The 24,638-nt window shown below is 40.7% G+C and overlaps 2 protein-coding genes across 10 annotated transcripts in view; one reads left to right on the top strand and one right to left on the bottom strand.

The window, feature by feature from the left end:
• Positions 1 to 20,580, top strand: part of LOC6038707 (E3 ubiquitin-protein ligase lubel) — a 54,809-nt gene extending 34,229 nt beyond the window's left edge. For 4 of the 9 annotated variants that reach the window (XM_038251363.1, XM_038251365.1, XM_038251367.1 and 1 more), the window contains 10 exons: positions 2,727 to 2,897; positions 8,802 to 9,128; positions 9,218 to 9,322; positions 9,379 to 9,859; positions 9,985 to 14,600; positions 14,694 to 15,266; positions 18,640 to 18,987; positions 19,049 to 19,221; positions 19,697 to 19,865; positions 20,422 to 20,451. In XM_038251363.1, coding sequence (XP_038107291.1) covers positions 2,727 to 2,897; positions 8,802 to 9,128; positions 9,218 to 9,322; positions 9,379 to 9,859; positions 9,985 to 14,600; positions 14,694 to 15,266; positions 18,640 to 18,987; positions 19,049 to 19,221; positions 19,697 to 19,865; positions 20,422 to 20,451 — 6,993 coding nt within the window. Of the gene's footprint in view, positions 1 to 2,726; positions 2,898 to 8,801; positions 9,129 to 9,217; positions 9,323 to 9,378; positions 9,860 to 9,984; positions 14,601 to 14,693; positions 15,267 to 18,639; positions 18,988 to 19,048; positions 19,222 to 19,461; positions 19,631 to 19,696; positions 19,866 to 20,421 lie in introns of all 9 variants that reach the window. The other 5 variants (XM_038251368.1, XM_038251360.1, XM_038251361.1 and 2 more) reach the window with 5 other exon arrangements.
• On the bottom strand, positions 20,566 to 24,594 carry LOC119766570. Its single transcript, XM_038251369.1, has 3 exons — positions 24,480 to 24,594; positions 24,207 to 24,420; positions 20,566 to 21,136 (listed from the first exon to the last, which is right to left on the bottom strand). The coding sequence occupies exons 1-3, from the start codon at positions 24,557 to 24,559 to the stop codon at positions 20,786 to 20,788; spliced, it is 645 nt and encodes a 214-aa protein (XP_038107297.1). The 5' UTR covers positions 24,560 to 24,594; the 3' UTR covers positions 20,566 to 20,785.
• Between the last annotated feature and the right edge of the window lie 44 nt (positions 24,595 to 24,638).

The following is a 24,638-nucleotide window of genomic DNA, read 5'->3' as shown; positions in this document are numbered from 1 at the left end:
GCTCAATATTCCATTTTAATTAAATATAAATGTAACAATTATTTTTTAACTTTTTTTTTTTGCCTAATCACGGAGCAAAAAAAGTATTAACAATGAAAAATCTATTCAATGGTAGATCATAGGTTGATTAAAAACCTTTATTTGTTAATTGTGTATCAAAACCGTTTTTATACATTCACTGTAAAAATTGTATAGTTTTGGAAGGTGTATAACTGGACTGCCCATCATTGAAAAAACGGCTATTATCCACTTTTGGCAAAATCGAGATTTTTGCCCTAGGTGGCAGAGGATGTTCCAACGCATCTTCTGCAACTTGAATTTTACCAAAATATTGTTTAGTTTTGGCTGCCGATGCGAAAAACCAAACGGCTAATATCCCATTCCCCTTTGAAATTGCCGTGGCGAAGATTTGGTGACAAACACAAAAACGCGTTTTTCTCGGAATACTTGATTTGGCATAATAGCCGAATCTTCAATTATGGGCAGTGGAAGGCTCAATTTTACCTCTGTTATGATGTAATATTCCCTCAATTTATACTGTAATAGTGGCATTACATTGGAAAAGAGGTAAATTTAAAAAAAAATAGTGGTAGAATTACAGATTTTTCTGACATAAAAGGTGTACTTATTCTCAGATGTAATAGGGTATTTGTCCCTATTTTGGGCCTAGTACCTATTTTGGGTCTACCAAACTTAATTCAACGAAATTAGACATTTCACCAAATCTGGCAGGAATATGCCACTTGAGAATTATTCGTGCTGTCATTATCTTCATTTTGGTGGGCATGAATAATTCACTTTTTCCTCTTAAATTAGAAATAATGCAATAAATATATCACTCCCCACTTTTCTTAGCAAATTGCCCATTAGGTCCAAAATTTTCACCACTTTTGCTTACAGCTTTTTGGCATTCAGAGGCACGGCGTTCATCGCTCAGCACATGAATGATCGAATCCTGTTGCAAAAACAATCACTAAACTGCCACTAAATCAATAATATAACTGATTAAAGTTACTTCGTCCATCTCGGACAGAATGGCTCTATTTACAGTCCATTTGACACTTCTACAAATTGTGACACTGTGCGTGTGCTTTTCACAAGTTACAGTCTTTCTTGCATATTACGGGCTTGTTGTTTGGCTACGCAACAAATGTTTAATTATGTTTGAAACTCGTAAAGCATGATATAAATCATGTCCAAGCTAATAATGCACGTAAAGCTAGTGAAATCAATCATTCTGATTTTGATTTGTGGCTTAAAACATCACAATGATTTAGCATGTTTGTCGACCAAATTTGTGCGGCTGTAATGTGCGAGCTGGGGCTGAACCTTCTGATTTCAACCAATCAGAAGGTAGGCCGAAAATATGCACAAGAAGGTCGTATGCTAGGATTTTTTTTAAATTAATTCTAAAATATTCTGCAAAATTATAAAAGCAAGATAACTGGCATTATGTTTAAAGCATTTTGAGATACTTATTTTTTTAATCAACTTGAAATTTAAAATGTATTGATTTTTCATATTGAACCAGGAAATTTATTTTGAAATGGTAATTTGGAAAAAAAAACGAAAAAACTAGTACCGTCATCAGGGGTGACATGAGGTCTAACCCAGTCAAATCAATCCGAATTCTGAAACGGAATCTAATTAGAATCGTATACAAATTCCGTTTCAAACGCAACAACCGGTTCCGTGTTCGAACCGGTTGTTGCGTTTGAAACGGAATTTGTATACGATTCTAATTGACTGGGAAGGGTTGAGATTGGGTCATACAAAAATGCTGAAAATTGTATGACAAAATCTCACTCCCAGACCCAATATCCCAATACCTCTGATGACGGTAGACATTTTTTATTTTTTTGGTATAACACATTTGAAAAATTATGATAAGGAAAATCAACAACATTGTTTGTAAGTTTTATAGCAGTATAAAGGGCCAGTTGTAGAACCATTTTCAGGCGGGCATTTGGTTGGGCACGCCTGGCTCTAAGCAGATTTCAGGAGCAAAATCTTATAGATATAAATTATATTTGATCATATTGAAATTTCAATTACCCAAAAACAATACTTTTTGGTAAATCAACAAATACACGTAAAACAAGGATCAACCAGAACAAAAAGTGCTCCGATTTGACTCCAATTTGGTTCCAATTTCCACCGGGTCTGGTGGTTCAGTGGTTAGCGTGGTAGCCACTCACCCCAGTAAGGCCTGGGTACAATCCCAGACGGACCCGGTGGCATTTTTCGAGACGAGATTTGCCTGATCACGCCTCCTATCGGATGGGGAAGTAAAACGTCGGTCTATTTGCGCAAAAGAGGTTTTGGGTGACCCCACATAACCTTCGGACGCCTAGAAATGAGCAGAAACTTGCAACAGAGACCACAAAAGATCCGGGGGTCGTTAAAGTGGATTGCTTTTACTTTTTTTGGTTTAGCATCAGGACCAAAGACCAAACCGCATTCTTTACAAACCCAAGAGTTCTCATTAAAGTAAAATCAAATTTCATTTCGCTGGAGACGCATGGTGCTTATATTATTAGGTTTCTAACAGCTCCCAAAGAGTTGTTTATTGAAAAGAAATATTGGAAATTGTGCGTAATGAGATATTCTTACGCAAAGAAAAAAATGCTTTTAATTCTTGCATAAGTCATAACATGATAATATGCATTAAAAAACCACTAATAATCTTACTAATAATAACCTATGCTTCCCCCCCAAACCCCCAGACCTACGACTCGTTCGAACAGGTGCGCCAAGAAGTGGCCCAGGACAAACCAACCAACAACCTCGCCCAACCGTCGATGAGCGGCAACTACCAGCGATCGCACTCGATCGCCACACCCCAGCTGCTCGAGCCTCGTCCCGGCAGCCGCCACAGCTTCTCGAGTGACACACAGGTTCGTTCGGAAAACCATCACATATCACATCCTACCACCACCGCCACCGATCGCTAAAGCTATTTTTGACCTAGAAATTCTTCCTTCATTCAGCTCCTGCTTGCTGGTGGGCAATTCTCTGGGAAATTGGCTTCGAATTGATGTTTTTTCCTGTTTTTTCTGTAATAAACTTTTATCGCCGTGAACTTTTCGCCTCAATTTCAACATATTCAAAATTGTTAGGAAATGTCACAAAAGTTTGAGGAATTAAAATGTAATTTTGGTATTGAAAATGTATTTTTTAGTCATAGTAAAGCTCGAAAATCCACCTAAATCTTAGAGAATTACCCTTCTGCACTTAAAATGTATCATCGCTTATCTTTTTCTTTGCTTCGCCACCCAATCTAAACAACCGCCAATTTCTGACGCCATCTTCATTCATCACCGCCACCTCTTTCGACCGGCAGTTGCTATTACCGAACTTCAAACCACGCCAGCGACAAGTACCGAATAAGTTGCATAAAAAAAAGAGATTGCGTGTCTTTTCGTCTAATTATAACATGTCGTGTGTGACACCATGGTAACATCCGCCGCGTAACACCCCTTCCCTCCTTAAGTCCTAATTATACATTTGTATCTCTCTGACTGATTTTTGTCCTTGTCGACGATTGGCTAATGAGCTGACGTCGACGGATCAATGGGCGCTGTCGACGGATCGACAGAATCGATGACGGCACCACGTGTCAATTTGAGGAAATTATCACTAACGATTCGTGAAGAATCGTGTCACACGCCGGGTGATTATATCTGGCGTGGGACTATAAATTTACGACTGCATTACAGCTAATTAGTTGGTCGTTAATGGTTCTGTGCTGAATTTCTAGTTGTGTAGTGTGAAAAAGAGTACCCACTTGATAGACTGAGCCTTTGGGGCAATTATAGAGGTAATGTGACAAGTTTATTAATTTTGTCAAAGTAAATGAAGCATAATCTAAAACTTTTATTTTTTTCTCTTAAAATCAGAAGGGGCCAAAAAATACTTACAAATTCAACAAGCAATTCAAAATGTTTTTTTTTTTTTTGTTTTCTATCTCATTAAGTTGAGCAACCCAGAATTCAATTTTAGACTTGGTTATTCGGAGTGCTGGTTGCTGAGATAAAGCTACTAACAGCCCCAAGTAACATTTTTTTCCAGGAGTTCTACAAGAGCTCTACAAGAAAGCTACAGCATAGCAAATTGGACCGCGGTAGGATAAAACTCTCTTCAAGTACTCTTCCAAACTCCTGAAGATGTTTTGAAGAGAATTTTATCCTACCGCGGTCCAAACTGCTGTGCTGTAGCTTTCCTGAAGAGTTCTTGTAGAACTCCTGGAAAAAAAATGTTACTTGGGAGTTTACAATTTGTGAAAAATGCGTTTTTTCTCAGTGTCACCTAATAAGCCTTCATTTTTCAACTACACAGAAAAAAAATGAATTTTGGAATGTTGAAAATTTGGATGGTTGAATATTACCACTTTTTTGAGTAATATTACATAACAAATGTGTAAGAATGTGAACCTAAAGAATATTCATAAAAACTGATGAAAATTCATCGTTTTCTGGGGTAAAATTAATCATTTATTTTGCATAAAATTTGTCACCATTTCCTGATGAATATTACCATCATTTTTTTATGTGTTACAATATCTCGCTTTTATTATGTTTTCTGCACTTTTCAATTACAATATTTTGATAATATAGTAATCAAGCATCCGGTGGCGCAGTGGTTAGCGTGGTAGCCTCTCACCCCAGTATGGCCTGGGTTCAATCCCAGGCTCTTGCAACAGAGACCCGGGGATCGTTAAAGTGGATTGCTTTGTTTTTTTTAGAAATCAAGCGTAACGTTTTAAAATATCCCATTTATCGCATTTTTTATGTTGGCCTTCGTTTTAATATTTCGAATTATTTTTTTATAAAAAGAGCAGAAACAAGAAATGCTATATCAACAGTCCGATTAATTAAGTCTAATTATAAAATTTCAGGAAAGAATTTCAAAATATTTTTAAATTGCAAAAACACTGAACATGTTTTGAAAACTTTAACCTTAACATGAAACGGAGAACTCATTCGAAAAAAAATGCCAGTTTCAATTGCAATTTTCATTTTTTATGATTTGTTCAAATTTTTGTATGGCTGTTGCTAATATTTGTAAAAGTCTATGTCATACAAAGGATTTTTTCGGTGTACCTTTTTTCTGACAAGTCTTTACCATACCCAACAACTTTGCCAAAGCCCCAAATCGAACAGAAAATTCATTCTCAAGATACGAGTTTTCGATATTTTGTATGACCAGCCTTCAAAATAGTATGATGAATTGTATGGAAAGCTTATGTTGCAAAAGGCTTTTTTGCAATTCCGTCGTGAAACTACTTACTTTTCCTGTCATTCTTGAACGACGAAATAGCCTACTTTTCTGTACCAAACATAACAGAATCGAATAGCAACACTTTTCAAAATAAATGCTGAAAAGTTCTACTTTTCAGCACTGAAATGGGTGCTGAAAAGTTGAACTTTTCAGCACTTGTTTCGAAAAGTAACATTTTTCAACATTTTTTTGATTTAAACGATTTATTGACAAAATACATGAAAATTTGACTTAAATTTTCACTCAATGGGTGTGTTTGGAATTGCAAAAAATGTTGTATGGAACTCGTTGCAAAACTTGATTTTTTCAGCACTCGTCGTATTTATCCAACTCGGTGAACCTCGCAACTTGTTGCATAAACTACTATTTGTATATGTTTTTTATTTGCATGGGCAAAGTTGCAACCAATGAAAAAATGCACATTTTTCAATCTGGAAAAAAAATTGCGAAGTTCTAGAGAATTACTTCACATCGCGTTTTTAACGTTAAATTGTTAAAACTAAAGTAAACTTTTACAAACATGCAATTATAAAAATCGTCTATTTTTTAAATTTTCTGTCCCACTTGATCACTTTTGACAATAAGTTTTTTTTTAATTCAGGCCACAATTCGGAAAGAGTAAAAACCATACCAAAATAGAAATTTTTCACGAATTCGAAGATATTGTGAGATTTTTTCACCAGGATCACACAATTATTGATGTCTCAAGAGTAACGATTGCGATCTGCACATTATTTATTTATTTTTATTTTCCATATAAACGCATGGTGTCCTAACTTTGTACGATGCAATTCTCTATCTCTTCGCAAAATTATTCGCAATTCGCAATTTTCAGTGTAAGAACGGGCCTTGACCGATCTTATGCACCAGGTTCCCGACGAACACGCACTGCCCTTACACCTACATCTCACCCTTGCTCTGAGTCAGTACGAGCAGCACGCTAGAACACGCTTTGAGTGTTCGTGCCAGGCATGCACACCTTCTTTTCCGGTTACGCATTTTAACTCGGCCGGGGGTGGTACATTACGTAGGGTTTGATGTAAGTATAAGCGCCTAACCATTTATAGTGTGCCTATCAATTTCCATTAAAGCAAAAACTGTTATATTTTTAGTTTGAATTCAAAAACTAATTGTTATTTTACTGTGTATTGTTTTCTCCTGAAATCTTCCTAGTGTTGAGTCGTGTTTATCTGTTGCTATTTCTTCTGTCGCGGTGTTTTGTTACAATGTTTTGAACCTAAGCATGTTATTAAAAAGTTTACCAAAAGTACAATAATGTTGTGTGTGACTTTGATCATTCAATATATTGAGTAAGGACTCAAACCTTACTTGTTTGAAGAAAAGGGCGTAGATTAAAACAATAGACAATAAAGGAAAGCAAACTACATAAAGTTCGATACTGAAAGAATGAGTGTATGTTGAAGGAAAGAAGAGTAAAAGCTGTATGAAGTAGATTAAAAATATAGGCAATAATTTATGAAAAAAGCTATCTGATAAAGGATAAATAATATCATATAAGCTTAGATAGCATTAATGACAACTTCAGGAGCCGATTGGGGATGTTAGGGAAAACACATAGCAGTTAAAACTGGCAAATAAAGTAGAGGAGACTTGACAGATAAGTGAAACAGGACTAAAGTAGTTGGAGATAAGAAGAAGAGATACTCCGAGTTGCGATGTTCTAGGTACATCCACAACAGTTCGTTCAACATGCTGTGGATCAAAACAATACCTTCTACAATCACAAATTACTTCCCTTTCCCACATTGCCGCTTTATGATGTAGTCCATGCTCTGCAAAGAAAGGGATGTTAGTAAAATATAAACACTTTAAAATAATGATACAGTTACTTGCGGGAACCTGAGTGACATCAGGGTTTCTTATGTTGTTGCTGTTGTCTCCAGTGTGATAATATCACTCCAAAGTGGTTGTCGTGGTGCAATCGTTCTCCAACCGCAGGCCCAGACACGACATGAAAATGGAAACAAACAAAAACAAAACAAACAAAAAGATGCATTAGTATAAGAAAATAAGAGAAACGAAAGATCATGCAATCAAAATAAAATTGTGGATAGTAAACAGAAGCAGAATTAGAAAATCAGTTATACACAATAAAGAAATAGAAGATAGATAGTAGCTGAAAGTGGAAAGAAGAGAAACCCCGTATTGCGATGTATCAGGTACATCCACAACAGTTAACTCAACATGCTGTGAATCAAAACAATACCGTCTACAATCTTCCCTTCCCACATTGCGCATCCCTTTCTTTTGGCCGTCTCTACTCTGACCCTCGCTGGTCAAAGGTTTACGAGTTCGTTTCCACAGGCCACCAGCAAGGTCACGTGTTGTCATCATGATGACGAAACCAAGCCAACGTGGAGGTAAGAAAATGGGTAACTTGCAAGGAACCAGAGCAGCTGTTTTGACCAAGGTCTAGGTCAGCTAACAGCACTACGGGTGTAGTTCCGCTCCTTCCAGGATGTTCCTCACCGGGTGTCAACCGAAAAGGTATCATTTCACCCTTGGCCTGCTATCTCTTCGCAAAATTATTGATTCAAAAATAATGAAAAAAAATAATACGATTGTAAGAAAAAGGTATCATTTTTGATCCCAAGATTTTTTTTATATTTTTGTGGACAAAAAAACAGAAGAATTATTTTGGATGAAATTTAAAAGAAAAACGGAATAATCGAAAAAAAATTTTACATGCCTAGATTATGTTAACCCTTTTTCCAACTTTGAATAATATTGTTCTTAACTTTCTCGATGGGAGCAGATGGGATTCGAACCCAGAACCATTCGCTTACAAAGTGAACACTGTAACCATTCAGCCACAGCTACTCACCTTGTAAATGCCGACATAAGAATTTCACAAAAAATTAAAACATGTTTGAACGAGCCCAAACATGCTTAGTATGATTAGTAGAATTCTAATTCTACAAAAATAAGATTGTTGAAAAAAAAAATATATTTTTTGCCTGTCGATTTTTTTGACCGTTTCTGAAGAGGGATTGACATGTACTATGAAAAAAATGTTTGCAATAGCCTATTCCAGCGATGGAAGAATCGTCACCAAGAAAATCTCTTGATACTCATCAAGAGAATAAATCTGAAAGCAGCATGTCTCGCCTCTCTCGTGCACGAAAAATCGGTAAAAGTAATCTCAAAAAATTATCATCTTGATTATTCGATTTTGATTGATTTTATTCGAGAGAGAGAGAGAGAGAGAGAGAGAGAGAGAGAGAGAGAGAGAGAGAGCGATTTTATTTTGCGTGTATCGCCTCCTTTCTCTTTCGAGGGTGAAGAAAGTTCGCAAGCGAAAAAGATTTGTTGCGATTATTCCACCCCTGGCCTATTCTTCTTTAAATATAGATTTAAATTACCTCCTTATGAACTTCTAGTTATTTTCTGTTAAGAGCATGTCCTGCATCGCAAATGCTAACCTTTTTTTATAATGTTAACTGTGTTTTATCTGAATGTTTTCTCACTCGCCCTAATAACCACTCATCCGCACTCCGTAGAGTCTTCCACCGACTCCGCACGAGCTGAGCCCACAGCCGCGTGACTTTCACCAGGCTCCGCATGATCAGCAGCAAAATGTTCACCACCATCAAAACGCTACTCCATCAACTACCGCAACCTCGACAACGACGCCACAACGCCCGCCTCCGTATCATGACGAGCACCTGTCCTACCTGGACCGGGCCATCCATCAAATCATTCAGACGGCCGCGGCCAAAACCACGTTCAGTACGGCCCGCCCGCTGGACCAGCACAAGTACCGCGCGATGACCGACCTGAGGCGGATCGACCAACAACCGCGCAACAGCGCGAACGTCAGACCGGCGGTTTGTTGAATGACGCTTTTTTACACACTGAGTTGTTTCGGGGTATTTGAGGGATTTTGAGTAAATTTTTGGTTTGCTTATTTTTCCAGACGAACAACATGACTGAGCAAGTTGAGGAAACTGCGCAACGCATGGAGAAGTTGGTCCTCTCGGAGCAGCAGAACTCGACGGATCCGGCGGTGATCCTTCTGAAGGTTTTTGTAATGGTTTTCAAAGAAGTAGATGATTTTAACCGCTTACAATTTCACAGGAAGCGGAACGCTACAAGTTTACAGCTGAGGATCTGCAAGCAGCGCTGGTGCACTGCAAGGACAAACATCCGGTGCAGTGGCTGCGGGATAACTGGCTGAAGCTGGTCGACACTGTCCAGACGTTGGCCACCAAGTACGGTCACGAGAAGCGCGAGAACACGATCGGTACGATCTCGGCGACGGAAGCGCGCGAAGCGCTACGCCTGCACAAGGGCAACATCTGGCACGCCATTACCGAGTGTATCGAGCAGCGCCAGAAGAAGTACAATGAGATCGCCTCCAAGGGGAACTTTACCCGCGAGGACATTGTGACGAGCCTGACGGCCCACCACGGTAATCTGGAAGATGCGTTGGTTGAGCTGAGCAAGACTCAGCTTAAGCCGTTCCTCATGAGGATCTGGGGTCCTCCGAACGGAGATGACAACGATTCGGGTAACTTACTTCTGCAGCAGGCACTGCAAGAGGATCGGAGTGGAATTAGTAAGAGAACTCGCAAACACTAACAACAGTAAATCCATATTAATTCGATAAACTCTTTTCTTCCCCCTTTCCGGAAACTCCTGCACACTCACCGTCCTTGCCAACCTGCACCTGATCCCTTCCAGGCAGCGAGATTCAGGAGTTTATTAGCGCCCATGTCGAAAAAGAGCTTCTCTCGAACGGCAAGACGAACCATGTCGAGGAGGTGGAAGCGGTGAGTCCTCCAGTTATCGTACCGGAAGAAACTACTAACCACAGTGCGACGACGAACGGTCACCACGAGGAGCCGGTGGTGGAGGAGACGATTCCGTCCAACACCGTGATCCTTCGCGACATCGAGAGGCTCATCGATCAGATGGAGAAGAATCAGGCGACTCAAAACGAGGACGTGCTGAAGAACATTCAGCACCTGCTGACGAAGCTAGCTGAACAGAATGGCGTTTCCAGGCCGGCATCGCAAGCATCGGTACGTTCAGAATCATGCGAACGAATCATCGCCAAGAGTCCGATACCACACCAACGATCGAGTCAGTCATCCGTGGACGAGACGCAACCCATCTACGAGGACATTCGCAAGTTCATGACGGAAAACATCCAGGAAATCCTACCGAGCCTGGTCGACCAGGTTCAGAACGAGTTGAAAAACGCCCCCATCAGAACAGAGAAGACGCTCGAGGACGACATCAGAGAGACGCTGATGAACGCCGAGTACACCGAGAACGACTACGCATCCATACATACCTTCCCATTCAAAAAAGACCCACCAAAGACGGAGACTTCCAACGACTTCCCCGACTCGAAGAAACGATCTTCGATGGGATACAAGGACGCTCGCGAAGAGGAGAGCGAATACGCCAACATACAAGACTTCCTACACCGAGCTATACGAACCGAACGACTGACGAGCGAATTCGAGCAGTTCAAACATCAGAACTACCGAGTTGACAGCAGCTCTGACGAAGCCAGGATGACGGCGGAGTCCGATTACTACGACATTGTGGCGGTGAATCAGCGCATCCAGGACATCCTGGACAGACAGCGTGCGAAGCACGAACCAACCCCGAACCCGCCGGAACATATAGAACCTCCACCAGAAACGGTGGAACAACCTGAAGAAGCAATCTACGTCAACACTGCAGAAATAGCCGCCATGCGGGCATCTGCCGAAGCCGCGGAGAAGAAGCAACCCAAGAAGCGTCGTGTTTCCCGAATCCCCGTCAACAAAAACAACTATCTTCAGCGACGTCCAGTGAAGAGCTCGTCGGAGAGCGACTTTGAAGCGGTAGCGCAGAAGGACTGGACGCACGTCCCCGCCGCACACGTGGATCACGTGGAAGAACTGCGACACGTCGTCGACAACATCGAAAAGATCGAGCACGAGCTGGAACTGGATCCGTACGAAGCGGAAGCGGCTGAAACACCAATCTATGACAACGTTACCTCAACGACCGAAGCTACCGTCGTTGAGAAGGTTCCTGTTGCGGAACAGCCGCCGAACCAGCAAGAACAGGTCCCCGAAGATAGGGCACTAGAAACGCAAGTCGAAGAAAGTCACGATCAGAGCACCCCTAGAATAGAGGTTCCAACTAACGAAGTAGACGTAGTCCCTGCAGCTTCCACTGACGAGCACGTTGAAGAAGTAGCTAGAACTCCTTCCCCTCACAACCCTCCAACAACTAACGACTCAGTAGAGCCCAAGCCATCCCCTACCCAATCACCTCCAAAATCCCCAGTTCAAGCCGAAGAACCGTCTCAATCTCCCCCGAAAAGCCCCACCATCATTGAAATCGTTGATTCCGCCGAGAACCACCAAGAACCAACCGCGGACACCTCCCCAACCCAATCCCTGTCGTCGAAGCCCCAGAACAACCTGTCCGACCTGGTGCTCGACACGAAGCGGCTGATTCAGCAGATGAAGGACGAAATCGCGTCCGACATGGCGACCATGGCCGACGAAGACGAAGTGTACGACGACGAGTACTACGAGGAGGGTGACGACTACGAAGACTGGAGCGAGGGGGACGAAAACATGGAAGAGTGGGACTCGAACGAGGAGTACGACGTCGACGAGAACGGCGAGTACTACGAGTACGAGGACGAGGACGACGACGGGTCGGTCATGTTCAGCGAGGTGGCGCCCGAGGATGTCGTGCATCCGGAAGTTCAGGAGGACAAGCCTGCTACCCCGAGCGGGGACAAAACCGTAGAGGATAAACCGGAACTGCCGAAAATGAACGCGGCTCTCGTGCGGGAGATCGAGCGGAACAGTGCCTCGGAAGTGAGCGACCTTCCGCTGGACAGCGACTTCAACGACGCACTCAGTGTGATCGAACAGTCTGTCGGTGAAATCCGGGACATTCTCAGCCTGGCGGTTGGTGCATTGACTGAAAACAATCCACCTGCTGAGTACGACGAGTCGTCCAGCGCGGAAACCATGCAGAACAGCCCGGAAACGAGCGAGTTCAGCGAGCTCACGCTGGTGGCCGACGTAAACGAAGCGACTGAACCGACGCTGGTAGCGGAGGAGAACCTACCGATGACGATGAAGAACGTGCAGTCTTTGCTGTCGGCAAAGTCCGTCATTGGGGAGTTTATCAAAACTGCACAGTCGGTTGAGAATGCAGATGTCGATGTTATATCAGCTCAGACGAGTGCAGCGCAAGCGCCAGCACAAACATCAGCTGAACAAACAGATGTAATCGACGCTGCGAAGCAGATTCTGTACGAAGCTATCGAGATGCACGCCGAAAACGAGACCGCTACCGCTACGCGAGCGCTGGACGCGACAATCGAAATGTTGAGCACCGTAGCTCGCGAGCTGAATGAACAGCTGCGTCAGGTGTCACCGGTGCCACTGGTGGAGCAGACGGAAGGACCGATTCCCGAGTACGCAACCGTAAACAAGAGCAAGGACTCCGGACGGTTGGAGGAAGCTCAAGGCGGTGTAGACGACGAAGGACCAGAGTACGTCAACGTCACGGAGCTACGGGCTATGATGCAGCAAGCCAACGATTCAGCGGAAGAAGGCGGTGCGGAAGCGTACATGCTCAACGGTTACAGCGATACGGTTGATACCGCGGACGAACCTGCATTTAATCAATCTATTCCAGAGTACGCAACGGTTATCAGATCGAGCAGGAAGGGAACACCGAGCAGTTCTGATGTGGTGCTGGAGACGGAAGCAGAGGTTACAAGCGCAGATCAAGCTGACAATATCGAAACCGCTGTAACGGTGGAGAATGGCGTACAAGAATTAAATACCTTAGAGGAAGTTATACCATCTGATGCACAGTCTGCGGTTACTGTAGAACCAGAAATCGCATTGAATAATAATACTCAGGCAACTTCCGAGGTTGCGGAAGCCAGTACAGAGTCACAACCTGAAAGTAACGAGGAGCCACTGACTGAAGCAACAACAATGGATATTCAGCCTGAGGTTGCTTCAACGGAAACGCAACCGCTTGAGCCACCAAGCCAAAACGAACAAGAATCTGTTGAAGAAGCGCAACCGACATTATCTGAATCGACACCAGTCGAAGTAGCCGCTACGCCTGTAGATAACTCTACAGATAGCCAATCTAGCGCCTCAGAACTAATCTCCACCGTCGAAGTACTTCCTGCTCAGCTGGAAGCGGTAGCAGAAGCCACCAGTGAAACGAACGTTGAAGACACGGTACCACAGAATACGTCCGAAGAAATAGCTATTGAGAATCTTCCCGCACAGCAAGTAGAACCCGAAGTCGCGCCAGTTACGACCACAGCTTCCGAAGCACAGGAAGCTGCGACCGATGAGACCGTGACTACAGAACAAGTCACGAATCAGCAACCCATTACGAACGGGGACGCTCATCATCCATCCGAATCTCGCGAACCATCCGAAGAACCATCAAGTTTCATTGAAGTCCATCCATCGGATGTCATCGTTCATTCTCCTTCCACCGAACCCAGTTCAGAAGCGCAATCATCCAACATCTACGAGAACGTAGAAATCGCTGCTCCATCCGCTCCATCATCCCAACTAGCCCTCAAGATTCCACCTGCTAACATTGCTGAACAACCAGTAAGTACTGGAAGCAAAAAGTCACCTCCATCCACACCCACCACTCCATCCGTAAAGAAAACAATTAAAATCGTAAAAACTAAAACCAAAGCCAAAACAACCACGACAACCTCAACAAGCACAACAGACACCAAAACGAAGAAATCGACCACAACCACATCCGATCCCTCTAGCCGCAGAAACTCTCTTCGCAAGAATTCCGTCGGCGGTGTGTTCGGCCCGGTCCAAACCAACACCGTCAAGAACATGCAGAAAGAGTTCCTCAGCAAGTCACAGAAAGAAGCATCCAAGTCAGGCACCTCAACCACAGTCACCACACCGAAACCGAAGCCATCCAAGCTGGTCCAGCCGAAGGCATTCACTAATAAGCTTACTACTAACTCACCCACTCAGCCGAACGTAGCGGCGAGCACAAGCAAGGCCTCGACCCCGGGACCGTCCGCCGAGCCGGGCTCGTCCCGCTCAACTCCGGGCCCGAGCTCCTCGATCGGCTCGCGCGAAGGTTCCGTCACGTCCGAGCAGAAGCGCAAGCTGCGCAAAAAGTACATGGAGACGTGCTTCAGCGACGATTACATGACCTCGGATGACGACGAGGACCTGACGACGGTCACCGAAAGCGAGAGCCGCACAATCATTCGGTCGCTGGTGAAACCGTTCGAACCGAGCGAAGAACCGCTAGAAGTAAGTTTCGGTCGGCGCATTAAACCCCCCTATCTAGCTGGAGATCCGCTTTGAGGACGATCATTTGAACGTATTTTTGTTTTCCTTCTCAAGGTTCAAGCCCGTCGTCTGCTTGACAACGGATTGGTCCAAAGCTACCAGCAAGCGGAGCTTGCTGTTCAGCTGATCGAGATGCGCTACAACCACGACAACGCGATCTGGGCCGCGACCCAGTGCCACACCATCGAGGAGGCCAAGGATCTCCTGCAGAAGGAGTGCGAGCTGTGTCTGGGCGTGTACCCGATGAACGAGATCATCTCGATGCTCAAGTGTACGCACACGTGCTGCCTGGACTGCGCCAAGGTGTACTTCACCGAGGAGATCACGCACCGCTCGATCACCAACTGCAACTGTCCGTACTGCAAGGAGCCGGACCTGAACAACGCCGCCGTCACCGAGGACGACGTGCTGGAGTACTTCTCCAACCTGGACATTCTGCTCAAGAACATCGTGGACGAGGAGGTGCACGACCTGTTCCAGCGGAAGCTGCGCGATCGGACGCTGATGCAGGACCCGAATTTCAAGTGGTGCGTCGACTGCTCGTCCGGGTTCTTTGCGCGGCCCCGCCAGAAGCGGCTGATCTGCCCGGACTGTGGCTCGATCACGTGCTCGTCGTGCCGGAAGCCGGTGAGTATGTGGGGACTGACTTGATCGTTAAGGGAATCTCCTGGTTACAAATGTACGAAGATCTACAATCTTCGTTAGCTTGCAGTTGGCAAAGGTTGTTTACAGATAGGTATTCATCACATTCCAAAAAAGTGTCCACACGTGGTTTATGGATGTATGGATGGTTGACGAACTGTCATTTTTAACACGAAGCTCACGCGCACTAATAAAACAAACATATTGTAGTGTGTGAGCTCCGTATAAACTCCTTCAAACTAAAAATGAGCCCTGATAGTCTGACAGCAAAAATACTTCAAAAATCAAGCATACTAAAATTTTAAAAAAATTAAGGAAGAATACACAAATACAAAAATAAAAAAATACAAAAATACAAAAATACAAAAATACAAAAATACAAAAAAAAACAAAAATACAAAAATACAAAAATACAAAAATACAAAAATACAAAAATACAAAAATACAAAAATACAAAAATACAAAAATACAAAAATACAAAAATACAAAAATACAAAAATACAAAAATACAAAAATACAAAAATACAAAAATACAAAAATACAAAAATACAAAAATACAAAATACAAAAATACAAAAATACAAAAATACAAAAATACAAAATACAAAATAAAAAATAAAAATAAAAATACAAAAATACAAAAATACAAAATACAAAAATACAAAAATACAAAAATACAAAAATACAAAAATACAAAAATACAAAAATACAAAAATACAAAAATACAAAAATACAAAAAAAAATAAAAAACAAAAATACAAAATATACAAATATACAAATATACAAATATACAAAATATACAAAATACAAAAATACAAAAATACAAAAATACAAAATACAAAAATACAAAAATACAAAAATACAAAAATACAAAAATACAAAAATACAAAAATACAAAAATACAAAAATACAAAAATACAAAAATACAAAAATACAAAAATACAAAAATACAAAAATACAAAAATACAAAAATACAAAAATATAAAAATACAAAAATACAAAAATACAAAAATACAAAAATACAAAAATACAAAAATACAAAAATACAAAAATACAAAAATACAAAAATACAAAAATACAAAAATACAAAAAAAACCAAAAATACAAAAATACAAATATACAAATAAACAAATATACAAAAATACAAAAATACAAAAATACAAAAATACAAAAATACAAAAATACAAAAATACAAAAATACAAAAATACAAAAATACTTCAAATTCTTGAAATTCTTGAAATTCTTAAAATCCTTGAAATTCTTGAAATTCTTGAAATTCTTGAAATTCTTGAAATTTTTGAATTTCTAGAAATTCTTGAAATTCTCAAAATTCTTGAAGTTCTTGAAATTCTTGAAATTCTCTAAATTCTTAAAATTCTTGAAAATCATGAAATTCTCAAAATTCTTAAAATTCTTGAAATTCTTAAAATTCTTGAAATTCTTAAAATTCTTGAAATTCTAAAAATTCTTAAAATTCTTGAATTTTTTGAAATTCTTGAAATTCTTAAAATCCTTGAAATTCTTGAAATTCTTGAAATTCTTAAAATTTTTGAATTTCTTAAAATTCTAGAAATTCTTGAAATTCGCAAAATTCTTGAAGTTCTTGAAATTCTTGAAATTCTCTAAATTCTTAAAATTCTTGAAAATCATGAAATTCTCAAAATTCTTAAAATTCTTGAAATTCTTAAAATTCTTGAAATTCTTAAAATTCTTGAAATTCTAAAAATTCTTGAATTTTTTGAAATTCTTGAAATTCTTGAAATTCTTGAAATTCTTGAAACTTTTGAAATTCTTGAAATTCTTAAAATACTTGAAATTCTTGAAATTCTTGAAATTCTTGAAATTTTTGAAATTCTTGAAATTCTTGAAATTCTTGAAATTTTTGAAATTCTTGAAATTATTGAAATTCTTGAAATTCTTGAAATTCTTGAAATTCTTGAAATTCTTGAAATTCTTAAAATTCTTGAAATTCTTAAAATTCTTGAAATTCTTGAAATTCTTGAAATTCTTGAAATTTTTGAAATTCTTGAAATTCTTGAAATTCTTGAAATTCTTGAAATTCTTGAAATTCTTGAAATTCTTGAAATTCTTAAAATTCTTAAAATCTTAAAATTCAAGAAGTAGGTACCGCGAAGTCATTTTTTTAAATTGATTTAAAAATCCATTTAAAATCCTTTGCGGTCGTACAAAGGGTCATTGTACTCAGAAAAATAAGCCTTATCGTTTTGAACAATAATGCAAAGAAACCTCTTTTTACGCGGTGGCGTTACGCTTTTTATTTCGTCGATTTCTCTAAAACCAAAAAAAACTACAAATTCTATTTAAAAGATTGCGAAAATGTTGCGTCGTTCCAGAGCAATCGACAAATTAGAAAAACGTAACGCACAGCGTAAAAAGAGGTTTCACTGTATCACAAAATTAAGCTTAATTTTAGGGCCCAATTCTTGAAATTTTTGAAATTATTGAAATTCTTGAAATTTTCTGAATACTTCAAATTTAGGAAATATTTGAAATTCATAAAATACTTGAAATTCAAAAAAATACTTTAAAGACATAAAAATATCCTTATACTTTGAAATACTTGAAATTATTGAAATATGACCTTAAAATTTTCAAAAAATTATAATACCGTCATCAGGGGTGTGGGGGTGAAATTCTGAAATTTGTATGACCCAATTTCACCCCCCAGACCCAATGTCACCCCTGTTACGGTGCTTCAAATACTCAAAATTCTTAAAATACTTGAAATATTTCGTGAGTAAAATATCTTGAGATAGTATCGATAGATCTGTACAGTACTTGTTCGGTAATTGGGCTGAGAATGTAGCCCAGTTACCGAATGCTGCTCGCTAACTGGGCTGAACAAAAAGTTACGAGGGGGCCACCGATGCATATTTTTTTCCTGATGAAACATAAAAACAAAAGTTACTCAAATTTGTTTACCATGTTTACTTCATATTTTTCTCTAATTGTAATATGAAATTTGTTAAATGCTTGAAAAAAGATTTTTTAGTTTTAACGTGATTTTTGCATCTACCAACCCCGCGGTAATTTCGGTTTGTTTTGGTTTTTTGACGTTTTTCTGCCCAGTTAAAAAGCAGCAAAGTTAAACAACGCCCATTTACCTAATAACTGCTGTATATGAGATTTAGGTTTTCCAGGACCATGTTATAATATAGAAGTTAATTATCTTTGGATATCGTCCATAGATCTATATAGTTTCAGATCATAAAGAAGCAAGGTAAATAATAATAAGCTGTATAGATCATTTTCAAATAGCTTCAGGAAGTAATCCAGAGATTCCCAAGCAGTCACAACCCGAGAATCATAACTCATTCCAAATCATCCTCTTCTTTAGTGGGAAACCCAGCACGAGGGCCTCACCTGCGACAAGTTCGCCGAGTGGAAGGAGGCCAACGACCCGGAGCTGCAAGCGCTCGGTGTGGCCCGCCACCTGCAGGCCAACGGCATCAGCTGTCCGAACTGCAGCTTCAAGTACTCGCTGTCGCGGGGTGGTTGTATGCACTTTACCTGCACCCAGTGCAAGTTCGAGTTCTGCTTCGGCTGTAACAAGCCGTTCATGATGGGCGCCAAGTGCGACGTGTCGCCGTACTGCGCCAAGCTGGGCCTGCACGCGCACCATCCGCGCAACTGTCTGTTCTACCTGCGGGACAAGGACCCGCGCGATCTGCAGTCGCTGCTGATTGTGAGTTGTTCAGGTGGTTGGTGGAGGTTTGGCGGGTTGAGTAACGAGATTCTTTTTGTAGATGCACAACGTGACGTACGATACCGAACCTTCGGAGCTGCTGAAGCGCGAGTTTCTGCAGAGCGAGGCCACCTCCATGCGGTGTCCGATCCCGCTGCAGAAGGAAACGCCCGGCGGCCTGATGGACACCATCTGCAACGGGGACGTCCCCGACGGACACGCCGGATTGTGCAGGTAGAACTTGTGTTTGCTTTTTGTCTTTGTTCCCAAATAGCGGTATAGATTCCGTCAAGTCTCAAATAATCGTGGTTTTCGTAAAGATAAGTTTGTTCCACAGGGTTGATCGCTACAGATCGTAAGGGGTTGATCTGATGATCTTTTAAAGAGGCTCTCAAGCCAAAATTTTGTACAAACTGGACCAAACTGACACCATCTGAATGATCCGTATTTTGTTGCACGCGTCTGTTCTTCTAGACCCCATTACATAGAATATTTAAGCGCTCTGGTGACGCACCACAGCATCGACCCGTTGACGATACTCAGCGCGGACGATCTGGAGTCGCTCGTACGGCGGGCTAACCGGCGCATGCCTCCGCGTCCCCAGGGCCTCGTGGACGGAATCTATCGCGACTATCTGGCACAGGTGAGCTACGGGGGTCACGGACCGCATCCACTAAGAGTGCGTTTTTCTTTCGATTACCTCTTCCAGAACGCATTATGTTGAGTATTTAGTCACGGCGGTATCCAAGGCACAGATCGATCCCCTGCCAATCCTGGACCTTACCGATTGCGTCCAGGAGTTGCGCAGGAGGGGCCTACCACTGCCGGAGCGCGGTCCCTGGGATACCGACGAGATCTACCGGGGAATGTGCCAGAAGGTGAGCGGACGGGGAACGGAGACTACCTGTCTGAAACTAACACCGACTAACCCACGATCGCTTCATCCCATAAAAAAAAGTCATTTTTGGACGCGTACCAGAGAAGCCGAGACGACCTCGAACCGGTAGCGAACACAAACTAACCCAAATCACTAACACCGTTTAACAGAATGCGCGTTAGAAACACTAAAACAAGTAACGCCACTGCTCTACTTTCTGGATGTACGACGCAAAACAAAACCGACAAGTAAGTCGAATGTTGAGACTAGAAATGCATTTTTTCTGTTATGATGCTGTATGACTTGGAAGAAGAAATCCACTCCAGTAATCGTGACCAAGAAAAAGACGAAACGTAACGCCTGTAACGTCTTTGAATTTTATTCACGGTGAAATGAATAAATGTCATGTTAACTTGAAGAATGTTAATAACATTTGTAGGACCACAATTTTTTTCGGAAAAAATTCACGATACCATGAATAAATGTTCAAGGTAGCTGGAATGGATTCTTCCCGCGCTGATTTCCAACCAACTGACCATCACCCTTCTCGTTCACAGATCGTCAAGGAGCAAATCCCGCTGAACTAGCAGTGCGACTACGCCTTCGCTGGACCTTCAACCTTCGTTATCCCTAATTTTAAGCATTATCTAAGACTATTTATGCTGTCATCTCAAAAAACTGTAGGCTACACACAGAAGACGCTCACACTCTGTTTGCTTGTTACCTTACTCGTTACATCATTTATTCTATATAACACTCATCATACAACATTGCGTTACACTTTATTACATCTTTACACCGCTATTGAATCTCTTTAGAAAAACCATCAGTGATAAACTTACTGTAGCGACTCTATCCACTTTAGTGTTACAAAGTAAAGTAAATAAACTACTTTCCAACAAAAAAACAAACAAAATAGTCTCACTTCAACATGAGTTTCAACCGATCCACGGGTCCTTCCGTTTCGCCAGCTTTCTTCTTCTTGAGTGCCGCAGCCAGTGCCTGAAGTTGGCTGGGTTGTTTCGAGCTGAACGTTGCGGGTTTGCCGGTGCCAATCGCCTGCGATATGTTGCCCTTCTTTTTGGGTGCGACGATGGTCAGGCCAGCTGTGGGGTCCTTTTTGCGCTTTCGGTTCTTCTTGGAGGAGTTGCCGATGTTTGGGGTAATAGCGGTTGGTGTAGCTTTGATGGGTTCGACCAGTGGTTTTGAAATAGTCTCACCGCCTTTGACCGGAATGCGCGTTTTGTACGAGCAGATTGTACAAGTGAATTTCTGTAGATCGGGGAAGGAAATTTTCTCAAGATTTGTTCTATACATTTTGGAAAATAATTTAAAAAAAATAACATTGCTTTGTCTGACTGCTGTTCAAGAGAATAATATCACATTCTCCCAATTTCATATTCTATGGTCATATTGAGCAGGTTTGTAAAAATCTCAAACTCTCAGCTCTCAGCGTCTACAATTCGCATGCCTCTCATGGTCCAAATATCTCATCTTTCCAACCCGATTCTCTCAGCTTACACACTACCAGGTGATCTCCTCTCGACCTTTTGTATTCCACTAACCCCGCTACAAAACAAATTTTAACAGCGCAGTTTAACGGGACGTAATGTATGGTCGGTTCCAAGAGCTTCTCTCGCGTTCTCTAACTGCTGTTTTCTGAGAGAATACAAGATTCAGTAGTGAGAGCGCGCAGACGAGAATGACAGGAGGAGTGATAGAGAGATTCACTCATGCTGAGAATCAGAATCCAAAGGAAGAGAACTCGTAAACTGTAGTGACGGAGGCGAAACTCTCTGATATTTTGGTGCAGAACTCGTGAAATGATAGTTTTTTTCTATCAAGTATTTACAACACTGATGAGGAGTCTATCTCTGTCCAATCTTAATCAAATTTTGATTATTCTTGCTGCGTTTTATGTTCCAGAATAATAATACCATTTCAACTTTTTTTTGTCATCGAGCATTAATTTCAATCGTTGCATTTGATTAGCCTTTGTACGCTATCAAGAAACAGGATGAAAAAAAAATCGCATTAGAATCGATTTTGAAATGTCTTTGTCTCTGTCCCTAAAGCACACCCCACAAACTGAATTAAAATGATTTTTGAAGAATTTTTGACAGTTTTTTTTTAAATTTTCTATAGAATGTAGTATAAGAAAATTGTTCGCTCTGTAGAGCTTGGCGGCCTCTATTCCATTTTTTAAATTAAATTTTCCAATAAATCAATCTGATTTAATTTTTGTATTTTTTTATTTAACCCTCTACTGGCCAAATTTTTTTTCGAAAATTTTATTTTTCCCGTGTTTAGGAAGTCATTTTGAGCAACTTTTGTTCTACGAAAAACAACATTTTTAAAAACATAGACAAAGTCACATAAAACAAGTAAAACTTCCAACCCATAAATTTTCTGAAATTTTAAGAGTTCTTCTTTACAATGCTTTTTAAAAATCAAAAACTGGTTTAAAATTTGATTATTGGCGATTTTTTAAATCGAAGCCCTTCTAAAGGCGGGGTTGGGTTGTAGAGAGTTAAATTTTCAATCGATGATATCTTGGAAACCAGATATTCAATGTTAAAAAGTGAAACTCATTTGAAATTTTCTCAACTTTATGGAACAAAAAATGATTTTAGATTTTTGTAATCACAACTTACATTCAATAGGGCCCCAAACTATGATTTTTAGTCTTTAGTTTAGGACTTTTTAATTTAATTTGATCTAAAATTAATTTTATTAATGTTTTTTTCTATGCATTTCATTTGTTTTAGCTAGATTAAAGTCACGTTAATAAAATAAACAACTACATTTATTTTACCAACTCAAGAAAGCAAGTTTTAAGAGGATTTCTATAGTTTTAAAAAAAAAGGTTCAGTAAAAAAATCAATTTTTGCTTTTTGGGTGTTTTTGAAACCGCCTTGAGTCAGGGGTATTCAAAAACGCCCAAAAAGCAAAACAATGAAAATTTTGTTTATTGGACCTTTTCAAAGAAAAACTCGAGAATTGAAGAACTAAATCTGAAGACCACAACATTTGGTGAGAGCCTTCCTTTCTAATACAACACAAGTAAGTTTTGTTATTTTTCCGACATATTTTACAATTCATTAAACTCTATTGAAGATTCGGCTGGGGTGCATGCTTATTAATCTTTTTCTCATCGCTCCATACCCCTAATGACGTGTTTGGAGCAAGGCCGTCTATGCGAAGTGTCTCTACACCCGCTAAAAATACAGTTACGGCGTTTGAGGAGGGAAGAGGGAAACCATTTTGTTCTTTGTGCCGGTATGTGTTGCATTAAAATTTGTGCAAAACACCTTGTGTACGTTGGTGTATTGATTATGGTGTAAAAGTTTTTTTTGTATGGACAATTGTCCACGATGGGGGATTGAGATTTTCAAAAAAGGGTCCACGTGGTTTGTGGATGGTCCCATGATCGAATTATTCACCTAGCGCTTGCATGTGTTTCAGGACCGAGTTGCCTGAGGGTATAGAGTTATCTTAGCCCGATCTCACGCACACTAGCACGCCGTTTGTTTTGCTGTAGGGCACAAAATTTAACCTCAATCTTTTTCGTGTACGTGCATGCAATACATGCGCACGTAGATAACTCTATGGGTATCATACATACGATAAATAGGCCAATAGTTATCTACGTGCGCATGCACTGAAAACCCAACCATGGTAGTTGCTACCATATTGTAGGGTTAAATTGAGAACACGCACCGACTTATTTTTGCTGAAAACATTCCGGGCTTGGATTGACTGATTAACGCAGTCAGTTTTACTATGTCGAGAGCGGCATGGTAATTTTAACCCTCCAATATGGAGAGAATGAAAATGATTTCGTTATTGCTACCATGAAATTTTGTGGAAGCATGGTACATATTACCATATTTGCGTTTACTTCCATCAAAAAGTCACAGTTAATTTAATAAGCAGCATTTTTAACAAATGTTCTTAAAATTACCATGGTCGGGCTTTCAGTGTGTATTGCGTGCACGTACACGAAAAAGATTGAGGTTAAATTTTGTACCGGCCAGCAAAACAAATGGCGTGCTAGTGTGCGCGAGATCGGTCTTAGATAACTCTATAGCAAGCAACCATGTCGAGTTCACAAATTAATTTCAGTTGAACAGAAGTTGTCCAAGAACTGGCGTCTCGTTTCACCTTAAATGATCACGCTATGTTTATGAAATTTGTGTCCAGGATTGTAAATTAGGAGGAGTCGGAACTGGCTTTTTTTAACCAAATTTGTGTTCCGGAGTAAATAAATGTGGAATCTGAAGTTGTCGTAACTATTGCTCATTGTCGGTAAACCTTGCCAAGTTATAGATTCAGTACTTACCGCCGTCGTAGCCTTCCGGCTCTGCATGTACTCGTAATGTTTCCGTTGCTCCCTGCTTCGCCGCTCCACGTCGCTATGCTTCTCGAGCAGCGCGTCGTACCTGGCCGTACCAGCCACCTCGTCAACCTGGAAGCAACCGTGCATCCACAGCGTCTTGCACTTTCGACACATCCACTTTTCGTTCGTTTTCCCAACTTCAGCCGACGCGGTCATTCTACGAACAAAATTGGGATTGTTATGATTAAAGGTGGTTTAACGATTTGATCAACTTACGAAAGCGCCGACTTTAGGAGCAGCTGGAACCGGTTCTCGCTCGGGAAGGCCTGCGCAAATTCCCACAGATATTCGTTCATGATTGCTTCGATTCAGTTTCGCCGCGTAAACATAAACAAACCAAATGCACGTGCAGCAGCAAACAAAAAAAAATGCTGA

Source organism: Culex quinquefasciatus, chromosome 2 (genome assembly GCF_015732765.1).
Source record: "Culex quinquefasciatus strain JHB chromosome 2, VPISU_Cqui_1.0_pri_paternal, whole genome shotgun sequence".
NCBI lineage: Eukaryota > Metazoa > Arthropoda > Insecta > Diptera > Culicidae > Culex > Culex quinquefasciatus.
Note: the sequence above shows the minus strand (reverse complement) of the source record. Positions and strands in the feature narration are given on the sequence as shown.